Source organism: Perca fluviatilis, chromosome 11 (assembly GCF_010015445.1).
Source record: "Perca fluviatilis chromosome 11, GENO_Pfluv_1.0, whole genome shotgun sequence".
NCBI lineage: Eukaryota > Metazoa > Chordata > Actinopteri > Perciformes > Percidae > Perca > Perca fluviatilis.
The window spans coordinates 5,895,161-5,915,830 of record NC_053122.1 but is presented as its reverse complement, the minus strand read 5'-3'; the positions used below and the strand labels follow the sequence as shown (position 1 = coordinate 5,915,830).

Here is a 20,670-nt window from a genome sequence, read left to right as displayed (position 1 = left end):
TTTCCAATATTCTGAACACAACACAAATTAATACATAATACATTGTTGTGATTAAAATCAAAATCGCATCCAAAGGTGATTAATTGCACAGCCCTATTTGCAATGGCTTTAACTAAGTTTAGGCCTATGTAGCTACAATATAGAAGCTACTTTGCTTTTTGCTGGCAGGTTTCTCTATAGAGCCCCCCTACAGGTTTCTCTATAGAGCTCCCCCTACAGGTTTCTCTATAGAGCCCCCCCTACAGGTTTCTCTATAGAGCTCCCCCTACAGGTTTCTCTATAGAGCTCCCCCTACAGGTTTCTCTATAGAGCTCCCCCTACAGGTTTCTCTATAGAGCTCCTCCTACAGGTTTCTATAGAGCCCCCTACAGGTTTCTCTATAGAGCTCCCCCTACAGGTTTCTCTATAGAGCTCCCCCTACAGGTTTCTATAGAGCTCCCCCTACAGGTTTCACTATAGAGCTCCCCCTACAGGTTTCTCTATAGAGCTCCTCCTACAGGTTTCTCTATAGAGCTCCTCCTACAGGTTTCTCTATAGAGCTCCTCCTACAGGTTTCTCTATAGAGCTCCTCCTACAGGTTTCTATAGAGCTCCCCTACAGGTTTCACTATAGAGCTCCCCCTACAGGTTTCTCTATAGAGCTCCCCCTACAGGTTTCTCTATAGAGCTCCTCCTACAGGTTTCTCTATAGAGCTCCCCTACAGGTTTCTCTATAGAGCTCCCCTACAGGTTTCTCTATAGAGCCCCCCTACAGGTTTAAACCCCTGCCTATTTTTCTTGTGCTTCCGAACCCCCCAACATACACAATTATTATTATTTTTTTCTTCATTTTTATTTACTCAGTTGATGATTGAATTATTCTTTCTGTGCATTTATATCTTCACACCGCCAGGAATAAAATGTAATGTAATGTAACACGTTACATTACATTAAAGAACTTCAAGAACTGCATCACAAATAATCTAGCAAACAACGCTGGGAAAAGAACTCGATAATAAAACAAAGAAAGCATTACACCATTACAACGTAGAAGGGATGTACTTCATATTTTGACACTGGAATCAGCCTATAAAATATCCACTATGTTAAGTACGGTTGTTTGTTAACTTAGAAAGGACTTTGATACTGACATAGGTAAGTAAAGATGATGAACTGAACTGCGGATAAGTGGGGTCATCCCCACTTTGGCCACTCACCCACTTCCCTACACATTACAGACTTATCATTCCAATATGCATCTGGCACACTACTTTGCACTATTACCTTTACATCCCACTCCATGTGTACTTGTTTTGATATTATGTCTTATTTGTATGTTTGTATTTTTGTATATTATATTGATATGTGCCTATTGTTGTCTCTATTGTACAGTATGTGTCTATATTACTATTTGTCTATGTTTACTACCACATGTCTATTTGTTGAATGTATAGAGAGTTAACACCTACTGAAGTCAAATTCCTTGTGTATGTAAGTATACTTGGCCAATAAAGCTGATTCAGATTCTGATGATGCTGTAATAGACTAGATAGATAGGTTATCTGCAGATTATAGAGGTTATATCAGAATAGGTTTACATGGTTTAATTTTCAAAAAAACAATGTTGTATTGCACATTGCTGCAGCTCCTCTTTTCACCCTGTGTGTTGAGCTCTCTGTTTTAGCTACAGAGTGAGGCATCTCACTTCTGTTCCATCTTTGTTGGGAGTCGCTCATGCGCAGTAGCTAGGTAAGGACTACTAGCCAGTCAGAAGCAGAGTATGAGGGCGTGCCCTGACAGTACCTAGGTAAGGACTACTAGCCAGTCAGAAGCAGAGTATGAGGGCGGGCCCTGACAGTACCTAGGTAAGGACTACTAGCCAATCAGAAGCAGAGTATGAGGGCGGGCCCTAACGTACCTAGGTAAGGACTACTAGCCAGTCAGGAAGCAGACTATGAGGGCGCGCCCTGACAGTACCTAGGTAAGGACTACTAGCCAGTCAGAAGCAGAGTATGAGGGCGTGCCCTGACAGTACCTAGGTAAGGACTACTAGCCAGTCAGAAGCAGAGTATGAGGGTGTGCCCTGACAGTACCTAGGTAAGGACTACTAGCCAGTCAGAAGCAGACAATTAGGGCGTGCCCTGACAGTACCTAGGTAAGGACTACTAGCCAGTCAGAAGCAGAGTATGAGGGCGTGCCCTGACAGTACCTAGGTAAGGACTACTAGCCAGTCAGAAGCAGAGTATTAGTGCGCGGCCCTGACAGTACCTAGGTAAGGACTACTAGCCAGTCAGAAGCAGAGTATGAGGGTGTGCCCTGACAGTACCTAGGTAAGGACTACTAGCCAGTCAGAAGCAGAGTATGAGGGTGTGCCCTGACAGTACCTAGGTAAGGACTACTAGCCAGTCAGAAGCAGAGTATGAGGGTGTGCCCTGACAGTACCTAGGTAAGGACTACTAGCCAGTCAGAAGCAGAGTATGAGGGTGTGCCCTGACAGTACCTAGGTAAGGACTACTAGCCAGTCAGAAGCAGAGTATGAGGGTGTGCCATGCTAGCAGCTAGGCGAGCATTATAACGTTTGTCTCTGAAGTAAAGGCTGGACTACAGTAGAGCTGTTTGGAGCAGTTGGTGAACAGTGTTTTCTGTTGGAGATGGTAAGTCCCTTTGGGGGGGACTTTGGGCTTTTTCACTTTGTAAACCTATAACATGCACAAAAAAGATATATAACACAATAAAAGAAAGGGAAAAAGGCAAAAAGCATAATATGAGAACTTTAAAGGTTTTCATTTTCACTGCAAATGCGGTTTCATTAACTTCTAATAATCGGTATTGGTATCGGCCTTGAAAAACCAGTATGGGTCGACCCCTAGAATAAACTGGTGTCTGATATGAGTGAAACCTTTGTTTGGGTCCTCTTCAGGTTCGTGGCCTTCAGCTCTTTCCGAGCCTACAGCCTCCTGGCCGGCCTGTTGACTCTGCTGGTCCTCACGGTGACCGCCAGAGACATCGCTCGATCCAGATCCACAGGTAACACCAAAATACCTTATACATACAGTATATCCCAGGGGCAGGGCAGAGTACAACTAGTATCCATTTCTGTCATAAAATGCAAATCAATTCCAAAATATGAAAAAATAAGTAATCTTGTGGATTTTCTGTGATTTATGATTTTCTTTAAGAGAATGGAAACTTAAATAAGTTGATTGACAGTAAATGAATCAGCAACTCTTTTGATAACAGATTAGTCCTTTAAGTCATTTTCCAAGTTAATAAAAATCTAAATGAGACATTTCATGACATCGCCGTGGGCATTTTTTAAGTGTTTTCAGATGTATACCGAATATTAGAATAGATTAGATTAGATTCAACTTTGTATTGTCATTGTGCAGAGTACAAGTACAAAGACAGCGAAATGCAGTTTGCGTCCAACCAGAAGTGCAAAAAAAGCTATATTGCTGATAGCTAATATTCAAGTATAGACAGGTGGTGCATAGACAGGACAAGAAATATAGTGCAGTGTAGACAGCAGTGTACAGCTGTTTTACAGAAGGTGGCTTAGAGTAATATAAATTAAATATAAATATGTGCAGTGTATTAGCAGTTTAGCAGAGCAGAATAAATATGGCTATGTAATATGAACAATGTATGAACAATTTGTACAGATATAACAATGTAGTAGCAGTGACATTATTCTAGTAGTAAAAATAATAGATGTATGCAGTGTGTTAACAGAATATATTATAAGAAAACAGAGTAAATATGGATATTCATCCATCATTATGATAATTAATCAATGACTTGGGAAAATATTGAAGCTCTGAAAGGACAACACTGGCAGCAGTCTCTCCACGCTGCTTCACGTGAGTGCAGCTCAGATTTCCAGATGATTTCACCCTGAAGGCGACTCGTTAGCCTGATGAGGAAGGACGAGTCTGCGATGAGGATGAGACACAGATGGTGACCCATCAGCTGGACCATTGCTCTCTATTCCACTCCTATTTAGATGCATGTATCATGTCAGCAATGGTTTTTATGAGCAGAAACGTATAGCTGTAAGTTTGCACGAGATGAGGAAAATATGCGATAACCTTGTTGAATATCATGGTAACGATGTTACTTGCGATAAATAAACACAAAATAAAAGTGTTCTCAGTTCTGCTGCTTTCTGTATTCTTCATAAAATAAAACAAATCGTTTATATTTAAAACAAAGGAAAGACTATCATTTCCAATAGGGGTGCATGATATATCGACTCAATATCGTTATCGCGATATCACGTTGCGCAGTATTATATCGAAAGTGACACGATAAGTATGCAATATTTATATAAAAAGAGATAAAATACGGGAATAAAAGTTACAGTGCAGTATAAAAAATTAAGCATTAAAGAGCAGTTAAAACAGTTAAACATATAAAAGCAGATAAAATAGGAGATTTTAGGCTGCTAGTATGGGACAACGTATAAGCCGTTGCTCTATACACGTAATCCAAGCGCAATCCTTGCTGTTCCCAGAACGGGCCGGTCCCACCGGTCTTTCTATTTAATTCTCTTTATATGCTTATATAGATTGACATACTGTTTCAACAATGCAACTTCAGTATAAGAAATGGACAATTATTTAAAGAAAGGCAACATCAAAAAGAAAGGTCTTCAGCCTTGTTTTAAAAGAACTGAGAGTTGCGGCGGAGCTGCAGTCTTCTGGGAGTTTGTTCCAAGTATGTGGAGCATAAAAACTAAACGCTGCTTCCCTCGCTTTACTTCTGACTCTGGGGGACAGGAAGCAGACCTGTCCCAGACCACCTTAGAGGTCTGGGGGGTTCACAGTGTAGTAGCAGATAGGGCTGGGCGATATGGAGAAAATCAAATATCACAATATTTTTTACCAAATACCTCAATATCGATATTGCAAAGATATTGTAGGGTTGACTATCGGTGCTTTCACAAAAATATTTACACGATGACATTTTAGATAAATAATCATCAGTAATGTGGATATAATAACTAAGTGGGTAAAGGCAAATAACAGAACAGCTGGAACAGTCAGGTGAGTTCAGAGAAGTACATCACTTTACTGTAATGCAGCCTTTAAAACCAGGAAAAGACATAACAGGATTTTACAATATCCAAAATCTAAGACGATATCTAGTCACATATCACGATATCGATATAAAATCGATATATTGCCCAGCCCTAGTAGCAGATCAGAAATGTATTTTGGCCCTGAACCGTTTAGTGATTTATAAACTAGCAAAAGTATTTTGAAATCAATTCTTTGGGGCACACTTTACACAGTGTAAAGACTTCAGAACTGGAGTGATGTGATCCACTTTCTTGGTCTTAGTGAGGACTCGAGCAGCAGCGTTCTGAATCAGCTGCAGCTGTTTGATTGATTTTTTTAGGGAGACCTGTAAAGACACCATTACAGTAGTCTAATCTACTGAAGATAAAAGCATGGACAAGTTTTTCCAAATTTTGCTAAGACATATTTCCTTTAACCCTTGATATATTTTAAGGTGATAATAGCCTGATTTTGCAATTGTCTTAATGTGGCTGTTGAAATTCAGGTCTGAGTCCATGACTACACCAAGATTTCTGGCTTTGTCTGTTGTTTTCAACATTGTCGTTTGAAGCTGAGCGCTGACTTTTAATCGTTCCTCTTTTGCTCCTAAAACAACCACCTCAGTTTTTTCTTCATTTAAATTAAGAAAGTTCTGGCACGTCCAGTCATTAATTTGTTCAATGCACATACTCAGTTGTTGTATTGGACTATAGTCCTCTGGCGATAATTTTGGTAAACGAATTCAACCCAAGCGCTCTTTGGTGACGTGGTTGATTACGTTACTGTTGATCATCTGTCCATCATCGTATAAAGCCCGCCCTGACAATTTGATTGGTCCGAACAGCTCTGCTTCGAGCATAGTTGCTCCACAACGGATCAAGTCCAGACTGAACTTCCCGACCTCAAATGTTGTGGGCGGGGCTAAGTTCGGCTGGCATCCAAGCTAACAGTGGGAGGAAGTGGAGCCGCGTTGTCCATCTTTATATACAGTCTATAATGTAAACATGTATTACATGTTGTTAGCAACTATAATGAATGTACAGTATTGCCAACAATTATAACTTCTATGAAAACGTTTTACAACTGCTCTTTGTCAGTAATCACTGGTTTACAGCAGCCTTATAGTTGCTCCTTTCCTCTCATATTATGCCATTTTACAATGATGTGACCTATTCAGTGATGATGATGATGATGATGAATAATAGATGTGTTCTCTCCCACAGGAGCTCACTTATGGCGCAGCATGACTGCAAGGTAGGACTCTGAAGTGGACGTTTGTTCTGTATGTGTTTGGTGTTGGGCAGTGGTTACAGCGGTTTTAGTTCCTAGAAACATATCTGACAGGTAGGGATTGTGTTATTGGTTGAGAAGAAGAAACTTAAAAATACAACTGTGAAGTTTTTTAGTTCATTTATCATCCTCAAAGGTCTGCAGGTTAGCTAATTAGCTTAGCTTATAGCTACAGGATAGTGAGGGTAAGAAAAGGCAAGGTATGTTTTTTATACAGCACATTTCAGCAACAAGGCAATTCAAAATGCTTTACATAAAACATTAAAAAGCAATAAAAAAACTATTAAGCTAAAAGCTCAGCTGGACTAACTAGCCCATCCATTGTGTTAGTTAATAAGACTAGACTGCAGTTTTACCTTTTACAAAGTTTTACGTCAAAGGGTGCAAGTCTGTGTCCATTAACCCTTGTCTTGTCTTCACCGTCGTCCATGAACTTGTCATTCGGGGTCAAAATTTTCAGCGTTTATTCATGGTCAATAAACCTAATAAAATGACATTATACCTAATTTTTTAGTTTGAATGGATGTATATGTTGTATGGGTTCCATATAACGTACATGCATGCATCCAAGTTATTTTGGGGCAATTTGGTTGTTAACAAACTCATATTTCTGATATAAAAAAACTTTGAAAACGGGTCAAATTTGACCCGAGGACAACACAAGGGTTCAAGTGAAAGGATTCAAATTCTAATGTTTATTTCAGTTAGGAACATCTAATCACTGAGCCTGAAAGTCTAAAGGTGAGCCGAATCTACAGATTACGCTCCCGAGAGAGATTCTGGGTCAGCGTGGGATAAATTCAGCAGCTATAATGCAGTGTTTTGTTCCTTATTTTCAACAACAAAGTAACCCACAATTGGCTCTAAATGCTTCTTCTACATGGCAACACGTGCTAAGTCTTGTGGATAATGTAGACAAAAAACAAAGCAGATGTTAATTACAGTGAAACTGGATCCTCTGTCCTTTCGTTACTCTACAACTGTGGTTCTGTGGCTCTGCCCACTCATGGGTAATATGAATAGTGATTATTCACGCCTTCAGATTATGTCTGGCTATGTCAAATGTTTGTAAAACGAAAACTCTGGTGACTTTTAAAGATTTCTTTCTCTTAAATTTGAGTCTTGCCTTGCTGATATAGTGTACAGTCTCCCTGACTACACTGGTAATGTGTGTCGCGTCAAACTGAACGCGCAGATGTATCACACGTACATCCTTTCCGAGAGCACACTCGTCCCAAAATCTGCACCGGACGGTTGAGAAGCTGCAGCCCTGCAGAGCTGATTGGTCACACATGACTGTCTAATCTAATCCTCTCTGAGAACCATGTGAGGACTCAGTTTCAGGTCACAGATCACCCCCTTACCTTGTGATACGCTAGTATTAACATGAAAGATTAGTCGATTAGGTACCTTGGAGTATTAAGGACACTGTAGGGAAGAAAATAAGTTGAGATTTTCGAGAATAAAGCAGACATTTTTACGAGAATAACGTAAACAGGTGAGAGCAGTCTGTCAGTGCCAAATGAGCAGCGGTGGAAAAAGTATTCAGATCCTTTACTTACTGTAAGTCATAGTACTAGGACTAGTACAGAAAAGGGTGTACTGCCAATGTACGTTAAACTTGCCTCGGTGGTTGGCGCATACATAAACAAGCAAACATATTAAACAGTACTGTGAAATAAACAATAAATACAGAAACAAATAAACAAAAAAAGCTGTTTAACATAAGAAAAAAAGAGGCTGATTGGATTGAGTGCAGAATGTGCATCAAATAATCCAATCCATCCAAGGAAGGGGTAAAATCAAGGGCAACAGGACTTGGTTGAAGGTGCTCCAAGGCCAAGTCTGACGCCTCGGGCGTCTCCAACAACCAAAACGTGTGTCGTTACAACAGCCAGGAACACTAAGGGTCCTATTTTAACGATCTAAGGCGTGAAGCGCCTGGCGCAGGTGCGTTTAGGGCGTGCTAGTTTGACAGCGGAAAAAAGGATCTGTGCGCCGGGCGCATTGTTCAAAAGGGTTGTACTTCGTGTCTTCATTAATCAGAGGTGTGTTTTGGGCGTAACATGCAATAAACCAATCAGAGTGTCATCTCCCATTCCCTTTAAAAGCCAGGCGCGTTTATACTTCGGCGCATTGCTATTATGATGGAGGATTTGCACCGTAATATTGTTATTTGTAATCTTTTGCATGTGTGTGTGCTGCTGCGCGTCCCTGTGTGTGTAACAAGCATAGTGTGCAAGCGCTGTTCACGAGCCTAGGAGCATTTTACTAATTTGCTGTTAAAATAACAATGAAAATGCTGCGTTATTGACTTTAGACCAGGTTTTTGTTGGTCAATGGCGCGATCACTTCCCGCTGCCTCAAGATGGCAATACGCCCAGAATGCACCTGAACACACCTCCCTGTTAGACCAGCACGCCCAGAATGTACCTGAACACACCTCCCTGTAAGACCATGGGCGCACAGATGGGCGCAAAGATGGGCGCAGGTGCATTTGCTATTTAAACGACGCGGGCGCTGGACGGGAAACTGACAACTACGCGGTCTTAAACTAGCAAAGACACTTGCTTCGGGCTTTGCGCTGCGCCGGGTGCACAATTTTTAACAAAATTGGCAGTGGTGCCACCTTTTACGATGGATTTTCTAAGAAATGTTAACATAACTATCCTGAAATGGTTTAACATGCAGCTCTGAAAAGTCTATGAATAGTTTTCTTTTCCTCATATATTTAGCATTTACAAATGCTAAACAGAATTCATATTTCTACGTGTGTTTTATAATGGTTTTAGAAGTTTAGTCCACGTTTATTGCTGGATTTACACACTATCTGGATGTGTTTGTAATCCCCTCCTCACATTTCACCACTTGGTGGAGCCTGAGCACATTCAGTCTGTTCAGGGGACAATACGAAAGAGGTTACAAATCCCCACATGACCTCAAACACCACAGGGACCACAGACTGTGGACTCAGGACAGGATCAACATGCAACATCAGTTAATTTGGGTAATGTAGGGTAAGGTAATGTTTCAGTTGTGATTATTTATATGCAGTTGATTCAATGCATATTGGAAGGGTCGTCACCTTTAAAAAGAACTCTTTGGAAATAGCAGATAGACAAAACAAATCTCAACAAAAGGTCCACTTACCATCTTTTTGCGGAGCTTTAGACCATGTCACATGGTTTTGAAGACCATGATAAAAAGACTATGATAGTTTATTCAACCCTGTACGTCTTGATAGTTTCTGTTTTTAAAGGTCCCATATTGTATTTTTATATTTGAAGACGTCGTCTTGGGCTTTAAGATACTGATCCACATTCTTCACCATTTTCTGACGTTTTATATACCAGACAACAATTTGATTAATCGAGAAAATAATCGAAAGATTAATGGACAATGAAAATAAACTTTAGTTGCAGCCCTATCCCTAACCCTATACTTTGCACCTACATTCATGGGGAGGGCCGGAGAATTGTACTGCAAGAACCACATCTTACTGTTGTAAACTTGTCTTAAAAATGTATACACAAGCATCTTATTTTACATGTTGGTTATCATAACAACAGGTGCACAAAACATGCTCAGTCTCAATTAGAAGCAAAGTATTTAAGATATGCTCTTTTTGTACTTGGTAAAACGATCCATGTTGCTAATTTGTGAACCAATTGGCCAAGTTGTGAAGGTGGTGATGAGAGTCACATCAGTCGCCTGGTTTACACTCCTGACCTTATTTCGCAAGTGATTGTGTGTGTGTTTGTGTGTGTGTGTGTGTGTGTGTGTGTGTGTTCTTGTTTAACTATATTCGTGGGGTCCAAAAACCGGGAATACAGTATACTTTTGGCGTCCGGACAGCTTTATGGGGCCAAAATGCTGGAACCCACAAGTTTAAAGGGCTGTTTGAGGGTTAAGACTTGGTTTTAGGATTAGGGATAGAATTAGGTTATGGTTAGGGTGAGTGTAAGGGTGTGTGTGTGTGTGTGTGTGTGTGTGTGTGTGTGTGTGTGTGTGTGTGTGTGTGTGTGAGGGGGAGGGCGGTTGTCTGTTACTCGATGCCAGCCCTGAAGGCTCGGTGGGATTCAGAGAAGGTGACAGGAATTTGTGGGCGCCAGGCTGGATGCAACACATCTGAGTTATATAACAGAGCCTGGTGAGTCCAGGTCGATGGGCCTCCCAGAGGGTTTGGGCATAAAGTTACGAGCTGGGTTTCCATCTCACAATAATAACAATAATCAGAGTTAGAAAGACTGAATGCAAAGTGGAGAATTGATTATGAGTTGATATTGTGTTGAGTTTAATTGTCGCTGAATCTGTGGCTGAGTTAACTCAGTTGGTAGGGCAGGCACACATAATCAGAGGTTTATGCCTCGACGCAGAGGTCCAGGGTTCCAGTCTGACCTGTGACTATTTCCTACATGTCTTCCCCCTCTCTCCCCCCTTTCTCACCTAACTGTCCTGTCCCTTAAAGGTAGAAAAGCCCCAAAAAATAAAAAAATGAAATTGTTGGTGAATCTGTTGATTGTTGTCCCAATTAATCCATTAGTTGTTTGTTCTAGAAAATGGTGAAGAAATGTATTAGTTGGGAACTAATCCATTCATCTTTGCAGCTCTAAAATTTATGAATGGAAGTGAATGGAGGAGATGCCTTCTTACCCTGCGAAACCTATTTATTTCGTTACACTTTGCAAATGTACCAATCAACTCCCTTTCTCCTCATCTACATTTTTTTACTTTTTAAGAAATCCACGATGTGTGTACTCTGAGAAAATGTATGTTTTGCCAGACCACTGCCTGCGACTACAGGTTAATGGTCTGAAATGATTGGCTTAGAACATTGCATGTGGCCCACGACCATGTTTGTAGTCGGACAAATGTTCCCAACAAGTAGTATGGTGTGTAGACAAGTAGACTTCACTGCTGTACAGTTCAATGCAATCCAATACTGTCCTGCTTTGAAGTCTTGTGATGCCTACACTTATTGGTTTGTGTTGACACTGTCATAGTAGAACTCCATTTATCTGGTTGATGTTTGATCATAGCAGCTGGATTCATTACAGGCTCATCTATCCTAATTTGCATGTTTAGTACTACTTAAACATCTCTCTTTACCCTCTGCCTTTCTCTCTCTCTCTGTCCCCGTGACATTTGGCCAGCAGGGCGCTTTAGATTGTGTTGTTGTCACCTGCTGTTGTCGGTCAGAGGTGTCTGGGGTCGTTGTACATCAAGCCCGGAGCAAGTCTCAGGCAAAGGCTTGTGAAAGATTAGTTGCTGACCCAAAATGCGCGCTGACAGCTGGGACGTTTGAGCCAACAGTGTCTCTGTATGTGTGTGTGTTACACACACTGTGGGGAAATACATCTGTTTACAGGGTCACATTCCTTTTGGGGACGAAATGCTAGTCCTCATAACGTAAATCATTACGTTTAGGGTGAAGACTTGGTTTAAGGTTAGGGTAAGGTTTAGGATTAAGCAAGAAGCGGTTAGGGTTAGTCTCCAGGAAATGAATGGAAGTCAATAGTCATTTTACATTCAGCCATTTGTATGCACATTTTGAAGTATTGCATTAGAAAAGCTGAATGGAACCCGCAAAATTCAATACAATTTTTTTTTTCCTTTGTTGAAAAAGTTGATTTGCTAAATGGGATTTTGGATTTTTAGTTGATGGAAACGCACCTGATTTCGTTATTTTAGAAATTCGCTTAGAAATCGCCACTTGACACTTGAATGGAAACAACTAATGTCAACTGTGAGCGTTGGGAATCTAGTCAAAAACAAAGCCATATAATATTATATGAAATAATTAAAGTGCCCATATTATGAAAAAATCACTTTTTCTGGGATTTGGGGTGTTCTTTTGTGTCTCTGGTGCTTCCACACACATACAAACTTTGAAAAAAATCCATCCATGGTGTTTTGAGTGAGATACGGTTTCTGAATGTGTCCTGCCTTCAGTCTCCTAGTGAGCTGTTCAAAATCGGCTCGGACTGTGACGTCACAGTCCGAAATGAGCTGGCTAACCACAACCGTTAGCTCGTTAGCATGCTAACCGTTAGCATTAGCATGCTAACGCTAATGCTAACACTAGCATGCTACGTCGTTCTCAATAGCAAAGCACTGCTACAACACACACAAGTTCACCATAATCTACAAAAGAACTACTTACATGTGCCCTCATTTAGAAGTCTCCCAGCTGATCCTGCCTTGTAACTGACCAAAGTTGGAGAAACAGGCTTTCTTTTACTGTCTCTAGAGTTAGCTAGCTGACATGCTCTACATCTGAGCTACTGAGCGTAATGCGGAGTGCAATCAAAGATAGTACAGAAGAAGAAGATGAAAAGAGGTCTCACTCTGTAGCTAAAACAGAAACCAGGTGAAAAGAGGATCTGCAGCAGTGAGAGAGAGCTGTGCAGTACAACAAAAATATGGTGTTTTTTGAAAATTAAACCATGTAAACCTATTCTGGTACAATCTTAAAATACAGTTATGAACCTGAAAATGAGCATAATATGGGCGCTTTAAGTCACTCTAATTTGGATCAGCCAATGCATCTGTTCTGTTTTAAAGCTCAACAAAATGTTTGACTTTTTGACACAGAAAACCACTTTCACATCTTGTTTCCTACCAACAGTTGGTTTCTTTTAGCCTGACCACTAACTTTAAACCCAGTAAGTTATGTACGTGACTAAATAGGCGTAGAAAACAGTCATTTTAATCACTTTTAACTTCATCATTTGTAACTGTTTTCGGTGATCATGAGAAAATAGTAACAAAATTATAGTTTTATTTTGTTTTGACTTGTTGGATTGTTAGTGTTTTTCTTTGTTCTTAAGTTTCAGAAATATTTGATCTGTGACCTATGAACACTGTCACCTGCATCATTGAAAACACATATGGAGCATGACCAGCATCAAGTATGAATATAAAAAAACACGTCATTCAGGAAAGACTCGTTGTGCTGCTGTTTGTTCCCACAACAAACACAAAGTGCCATAAGAGTTGTGAAACCTGAGCACAGTGTGTGTGTGTGTGTGTGACTCAGCTGTTTCTCCTCTGATTCAGAGCTGTGACATGAAGCAGTCAAGCCAATCAGATCACTTGACACAGTGGGGGGGGGGTGTGCTTCCGAGAGAACCTTCTGGTTGGACGGAGGACGACTGGTAGAAAACAACACAACAGACCAGCCACTAGTGTTTCATCACAGTCAAATGATGTGACCAAATCATAGGCTCTATAAACAAGTCGTGGTGTCGAAATATTTAAGTATTTGAGATTTTTCATCCTAAAATCACATATTTACACACATTTTTTGCATGTTTGGTTAAACATTGAAATGTAGTTGACCAAGTGTCATATATTAACAGAAATTATTTTTTGGAGAACATTTTTTACAAGCTAATGTATAAGCCTATATAACAATATTTAACTCTTAAAAGTTTACAACCTTGTTATGCTAGAAATTATGATCATAAAAGCTATAAAACACAGCCTACATTGTAGTAAGCACCAACGTAATGATGGAAAATAGCAGTTAGAGCACATCTTATTTCTTTTCTGAAAGTAGATTTGATTATAGATATTGTAGGGCAATACGACGGAAGTGTTGATAGGACCAAATCATTACTGTCAGGGATTGCTTTAGTCTTTTCAGTCTCCACAAGCTTTTCAATTTAGAAGATTTACATTTCTCTCTCCTGGGGCAAATAATGTGAACTTAAACACATGCCGGCAGCAGCACAATGTGTACAACTGTGTAGTATTTTAATAATATATTCAAATTGGTATCAGTCAAAAGAATTACATACTTTGTGTCAATTAGTGAGCTTATCGAGGTGCTGCTAGGTGGACTAGGGATGCCCCCTGAAAGACGCATATTCAATTTGTTTTCTTTTGTCAGTCAGTGTGTTCTTCTGGGGACATTTTAGTTGGCAGAAGTAGCTGCAGATTGAGCGCTCTTTGCTTTCATGCTGCTCTCCAGTACAGGCAGCTGTGGACACAGCGTAAGTCTGAGTGAGACAGAAGCAGCTGTCAAGAGAAAAAGAGGCCTTGCCAGGTCAGGCTCTGAGATAACGTTATCTTCTGCCTTCTGTTTACAAGTGAAGTGAATTTACAGCACATGGCAACTTAGGAGCATATAATGTCCGGCTTTCGTTTGAAATCTAGTGTCGGCAAAACAAATGTTTTTGCACATTTCCAAACCATTGTAGCTTGGAAGGCTAACTTGGCTCGTTTACTATATAACTCGAACTTCGCTGTCACCCTGAACGTCTCGCTGAACCTTGTTAAAAAAATCTGGCAGTTCAATAATGTGTTGTTTGGTAGTCTGTATAAAAAAAAGTAACAAATTGTTGAATATTTAAATTGAAAAGCCAAGTCTAATTTGACCATCAAAATTCAGAGTCACATACAGCCCTACTTTGGACAGAGCCAGGCTAACAGTTTCCCCCGTTTCCCGTCTTTATGCTAACCTAAGTTAGGCGGCTGCTGGCAGTAGCTATATATTTGTCATTCTGATATTAATTTCAATTCAATTCAATTTATTTATAGTATCAAATCATAACAAAAGTTATCTCGAGACACTTTACAGATAGAGTAGGTCTAGACCACACTCTATAATTTCCAAAACCCAACAATTACAGTAATTCCATCAAGAGCAAGCATTGGCAGTGGCTATCGCGACAGTGGCAAGTAAAAACTCCCTTTTAGGAAGAAACCTCGGCAGACCCAGACTCTTGGTAGGCAGTGTCTGACGGGCCGGTTGGGGGTGTGATGAACAGTGGCGATAATAGTCACATTAAAGGTCACAGTGACTTCGAAGGTTATCGTGGAAGTTCATGTCATAGCAGGGCACATCGTGTCATACTGAGTAGTGCAGTCCCCTATACCGGATCCAGACTACTCTGTGCATAGGAACATCACAGCAGGGTGTTGCGGGATGTAGCGTGGCACTGCAGAGCATGGGTGGATGCGGCCGGATGCAGCAGGAGCTAGCAGGGTGCGGCCCGGAATTTAGAAGATAACGCAGAGCAAAGCTCTGCGAAGAAGAAACATATAAGGACTCCGGGGAGTAAACTCCCCAGAGCTAGATTAGTAACAAGCAATTCTGGGACAGGATGCATACAGAAGTAACAAGTAGAGATGAGAGAGCAGCTCAGTGTGTCATAGGAAGGAAACAGCCTCCCCTGCAGTCTAGAATTGTAATAGCATAACTAACTACGAGGAGAAGCAGGTGGGCCGGGTTAGGTGGACGCTGCAACTCCTCACTCCCTAACTATAAGCTTTGTCAAAGAGGAGGGTTTTCAGTTTACTCTTAAATGAGGCGACGGTGTCTGCCCCTCGAACCCAGACTGGAAGCTGGTTCCACAGAAGCGGAGCCTGGTAGCTGAAGGCCCTGGCCCCCAGTCTACTTCCAGAGACTCTAGGAACCACAAGTAGCCCCGCATTCCGGGAGCGCAGTGCCCTAGTGGGACAATAAGGTACTAAGAGCTCTTCTAGGTATGATGTTGCTTGACCATTTAGAGCTTTGTAAGTCAGGAGGAGGATTTTAAATTCGATCCTAGATTTCACAGGAAGCCAATGCAGAGAAGCTAATACAGGAGAAATATGATGTCTTCTCTTAGTTCTCGTCAGAACACGTGCTGCAGCATTCTGGATCAGCTGGAGAGTCTTAAGGGACTTATTTGGGCAACCTGATAATAAGGAATTGCAGTAATCTAGTCTAGAAGTAACAAATGCATGGACTAGTTTTTCAGCATCGTTTTGAGACAGGATATTCCTAATTTTGGCAATGTTACGAAGATGGAAAAAGGCTATTCTTGAGGTTTGTTTTAAGTGGGCGTTGAAGGATATATCCTGATCAAAAATAACTCCCAAATTTCTGACAGCAGTGCTGGAGGCCAGGGCAATACCATCCAGAGTAGCTATATCTTTCGAAAACGAAGTTCGGCGGTGCGTTGGTCCTATCACAATAACTTCCGTTTTGTCTGAGTTTAACATCAGGAAGTTGTGGGTCATCCAGGATTTTATATCCTCAATACACGTTTGAGTTAAAATATTAAGTGCTATCGATCTTCTCTCTTAGCAAGAAAGTGTGTTTGCCAAAGTGTGAAGTTTATAGGCTGAAATATGTGCCACCAGAAACTGAATTTGAATCATTTATATTTGAAATTGTATTGTTTAATTTGAATCATTGCATCGAAAAACTGAATCTGTAAAAAATCTATAATTTGAAATGGAATTAATTCGTTTGGAACTGAAGTCCAATAAAATTTGATCCTCACTGAAAATTCAACTCTATATATATCTTCACATTCACTTCTCAAAATTCAAATTCAGTTCTCAAAATTCAATTTCAAGTTACTGTGACAGACATCCGGGTAGTTGAAGGATGAAGGAAGAGCAATCGAGCGCAGATCGATAGATAGAGTTCAGTGGCACAGATACACAGGACTCCTGCCAGTCTCTGGTTCAAGGCAAGCACTTCTTCCTAGTTTCATGGCAGGTACTGTGCTCCAAAACGTAGGTGCTGATTGGCCGAAGAGGAGTCCTGTGTATCTGCGCCACTGAACTCTATCTATCGATCTGTGCTCGATTGCTCTTCCTTCATCCTCCAACTCCCGGATGTCTGTCACAGTAACTTGAAATTGAATTTTAAGAACTGTATTTAAATTGTGAGAACTGAATGTGAAGATATAAAGAGAGTTGAATTTTCAGTGTGGATAAAAAAATGTTTTTACTTCCGTTTCAAACGAATACATTCAATTTCAAATTATACTATTCAGATTTACTTTTTCAATGTAATGATTCAAATTAAACAATACAATTTCAAATTATGTGATTCAAATTCAGTTTTTCAATGCAATTATTCAAGTTTAGCAATTCAAATTCAAATATAAATGATTCAAATTCAGTTTCTGGTGGCACATATTTCAGCCCATACAAGTGGTTGGGAAACACTGTCATTAGCAGTCACATGCCCCCTCTCATCCTGTTGTCCATGCCATGTCACGGACACAAGAGGAGGCATGTTTGGGAGGTTGATCTCTTGGGGGTGTTGGTGGAGGGGTATTGCTGTTTCTACCCTCCCCCACCCCCAACCCCCAACCCCATCCCTCTGTCCCCCTGATGGCTACCAGTTGGAATGTAGTGTGACCGGGTTATTTTTAGACAAGGCCGTTTGAAATACTCCAGCCGGAGCTTCATTGAGTATAAACACAAACTGCTCTCGCGCTGTGTGGCACGTAAAACCTGAGTTTGGCTCAACCCTGAGTTTGTGCCGGCAGTTTTTTTTTTCTACTGCAAAGACAAATTCTATCTGTCTCTATCTTGACTATCCAGCATTTGGCTGCATTGTCAAATCTTCTGAAGGTACCTGAAGTTACCTGAGATGTCTCCTGAAGAGCGTGGGGCAGGACTGAGGTATGGCTGGAGTTGTGTGTGATCTGTTGAAGATTGTCAAGAAGAACTTATGGAGCAGTTCACCCAAAATCTCAGAAAACATTTCTGTTTTCTCACTTACTTGTGTTATCCTGCCATGCAGATCGTAATGTTTTTCGTTCGGTTTTATTTGTTTAGGTTTTGAGAAATATGCCTCTGAGATTTCTAACTTGCCAAAATAATGAAGGTGAATGGAAAATTATTTGTGGTGCTTAAAGATGCAACATGTCTTTCCAGCAAAAGCATCCTCATTACCTTTGGTTACTTTTAACCTGAAGACGTAGCTCTGAAAAAGAGTTTTTTTTATGTTTATTTGGTGTATTGATTAAACTCAAACTTTGCTTGCTGACACTATAAGATATCACATAGGGGACTGCAATCTTGTACTTGTTTGTGTTTGGAATTGCTCAATCAGTGTTGAATATATGTATTTTATGACCTCAACTCATGACAAGGAAAGTTGGTTCAATATTTTGGGCACATTTAACTCTTAATTTCATACTAAATAGATCAACAAGATGAACAACACGGCATAGATATACTTGGAAAGTGGTACACGTCATTGCGTCATCGCTCCCCATGCGTCCATAACACTGGTGTCTTATATTACTTGTAGCTTTTGGCTTAGTGCCTTAGCCAGACCGGCCTTCTGCTAAGGCATTAACTGTAAACTCGATCATCCAGTACTCTGCTTTCTCACACAGTTAATGTCAGCTTACTGTATAAATGGCTGTACGGAGAACATAAACAGGTATTAGTTGCTTCAGAGTCAGGGTTTCTATGTTATGTACCCACACAGGCAGGTGGGTAAACATATTTACACCCATGCCTTCCCATTTAAAAGATGAGCTGGGATGTTTTTGCCGCCATTCCTTGCATTGTTTGTCTCGCTCTATTTTTAAAGCGCAGTCACCGGGCTTGTTAGAGGCTCAGACATGCTGCTCCCTGTGTTTCAGAGATTACTGGTTGGGTAAAAAGTGACATCCGCCTGACAGCTGCTCATGTATTGCCGCTGCCCTCCTTTTCTTTCTGGTAGTCCTCTGACGTGACAAGTTCTCTGTTGAAAGTTAGACATTTTCCTGTTGGAGTGACGTCTGAAGTCTTCAGACCACTGTGAAAACACGACTTTACTGATTGATTGACAAACCAGTGGGTGATGGAGGTGGTGGTCTGTAATGATCTGGAGCAAGGAAACGTGATATATTCGCTTCTCAGTATCCAAAGTGTTTTGTGGAGCTCAGACAGCATGTGACACAAGGACTGAAAAATGTCTTTGCACACCATATGCATTAGGATGACTCTCTTCTCAAATTGTGCAAATGCGTCTGGATTAAAACTAGCAAGTTGCAATTCACTTGACAATTTCCAAGAACAGCGGCATTCAGAGACAGATGGCAATCTAAATCCACCCAACATAGAATCCAACTGGTTAAAAAGGATGTGTGTCTTCTTGCTCTGTTAATCATGTGTCCTGTGTTCTCCTTTGAGAAAAAACAAATTAATATTTTTTTGGTTTCACGATGGCGCCCCCTAGGCCACTCAGATCATCTTATTCATACCCACTCCTTATACAAATCCAAGGGTGATTGCACTTTTACCGTTAGGGTCCCATCCCTCTGAAACTTTCGACTTTCGACCCCCAAATAAAAAAAATAAAAAATCTTCTCAAACCTATCTCTACCATGTTGCCTTTCCTGTATAGAGGCTGTAATTTATTTGTCTCCTCTGCATTTGTATGTGTCCTTGTTGCTTATAACTGTATATGTGTGTTTCTTATTTTTCTGCATTTGTATCCGGTGAAGCACTTTGTAACTTTGTTTTAAAAGGTGCTACATAAAAATCTTACTTACTTACTTCCACTCTCCAGGCGATCTGTGGTGTGGTGAAACTTTACGATACTTTCCAAGAATCAGTGTCACATGTTCAACCCATCATATTTCCCTGGAAATCAGCCTCCTGATGCATGCGCCTGAAAGTCGAGACGGGATAATCTGGGTTATCTGAGACAAGCCTGAGTGTTTGAGTTGTCGCTTCTTGTGGCCTCTCGTGCTTGTTCCTTGCAACCTAGCAAATACATGATTGGGGGAAGGGAGGTTTTGGATGGGATTAAAGGGGTCAGAAAGGGTAATAGGGTTCAAGAAAAAAATGGAAGGACTTGTGGGTTTAGTTTGTCTCCTTTAGCAACCAATATGGTTAAACTGATGTAGGGTTGTCAAAACCATTACAAACTATACAAGTGTTTTTCGGGTTGAAGCTAGTAGCCAGTGTTTTGAGTTGAAATAAAAATGTTACTACAGTGTGGCTTTTTAGGGATAGCAATATTTTATGTTTGTCAGCCTTATATGTTTGTCCAGCTTGAGCCAAATATCAAATATTGGACAAATATCTCAACAACTATTGGATGCCCCAAAATTTGGTAACCACATTCATTGTCCTCAGAGTATGAATTGTAATGACTTTGGTGATCTTCTGACTCTTCATCTATTGCCACCAGCAGGTTAAAATGTTTACTTATCCAGTGAAATAACTCAACATCTATTAATTCAATTGGCACAAAATAATGTACCGACATTTAGGGTTCCCAGAGGATGTACTAATCACTTTGGTGATTGATTGACTTGACTGAGATTGACATCTGTGGTTTTCACCTGCAAGGACCACACCATCAACTAGATATGTTGAACAATTTATTAATGAAAGATGATTGGTATGCAAGGCCTAAGGTCGAAATAGTGGACAACTCTTGGAACGTAAAGTACCGTTTCTTATAGAAATGAATATCCCCTTTTAAGACCACGGTCACATATTTTCCAATTAGCACAGCAACCCCACAGCTGTATTAACTGCTTAGCTGTTATGGTAACTAGATCTGCATGGTGATTTCACACCAGCTGTTTCCAGGACAGCTG

At 40.6% G+C, this 20,670-nt stretch overlaps 1 protein-coding gene and 1 long non-coding RNA gene across 2 annotated transcripts in view; one reads left to right on the top strand and one right to left on the bottom strand.

The window, feature by feature from the left end:
* Nucleotides 1–20,670, top strand: part of LOC120568045 (reticulophagy regulator 1-like) — a 29,114-nt gene that overhangs the window by 1,310 nt on the left and 7,134 nt on the right. The window contains exons 2-3 of the mRNA XM_039815240.1: nucleotides 2,899–3,005; nucleotides 6,262–6,292. Of these exons, the coding sequence (XP_039671174.1) occupies nucleotides 2,899–3,005; nucleotides 6,262–6,292 (138 nt within the window). The remainder of the gene's footprint in view (nucleotides 1–2,898; nucleotides 3,006–6,261; nucleotides 6,293–20,670) is intronic.
* On the bottom strand, nucleotides 17,619–19,954 carry LOC120568048. Its single transcript, XR_005640654.1, has 2 exons — nucleotides 19,616–19,954; nucleotides 17,619–17,766 (listed from the first exon to the last, which is right to left on the bottom strand). It is a non-coding gene; the product is annotated as an uncharacterized LOC120568048 (long non-coding RNA).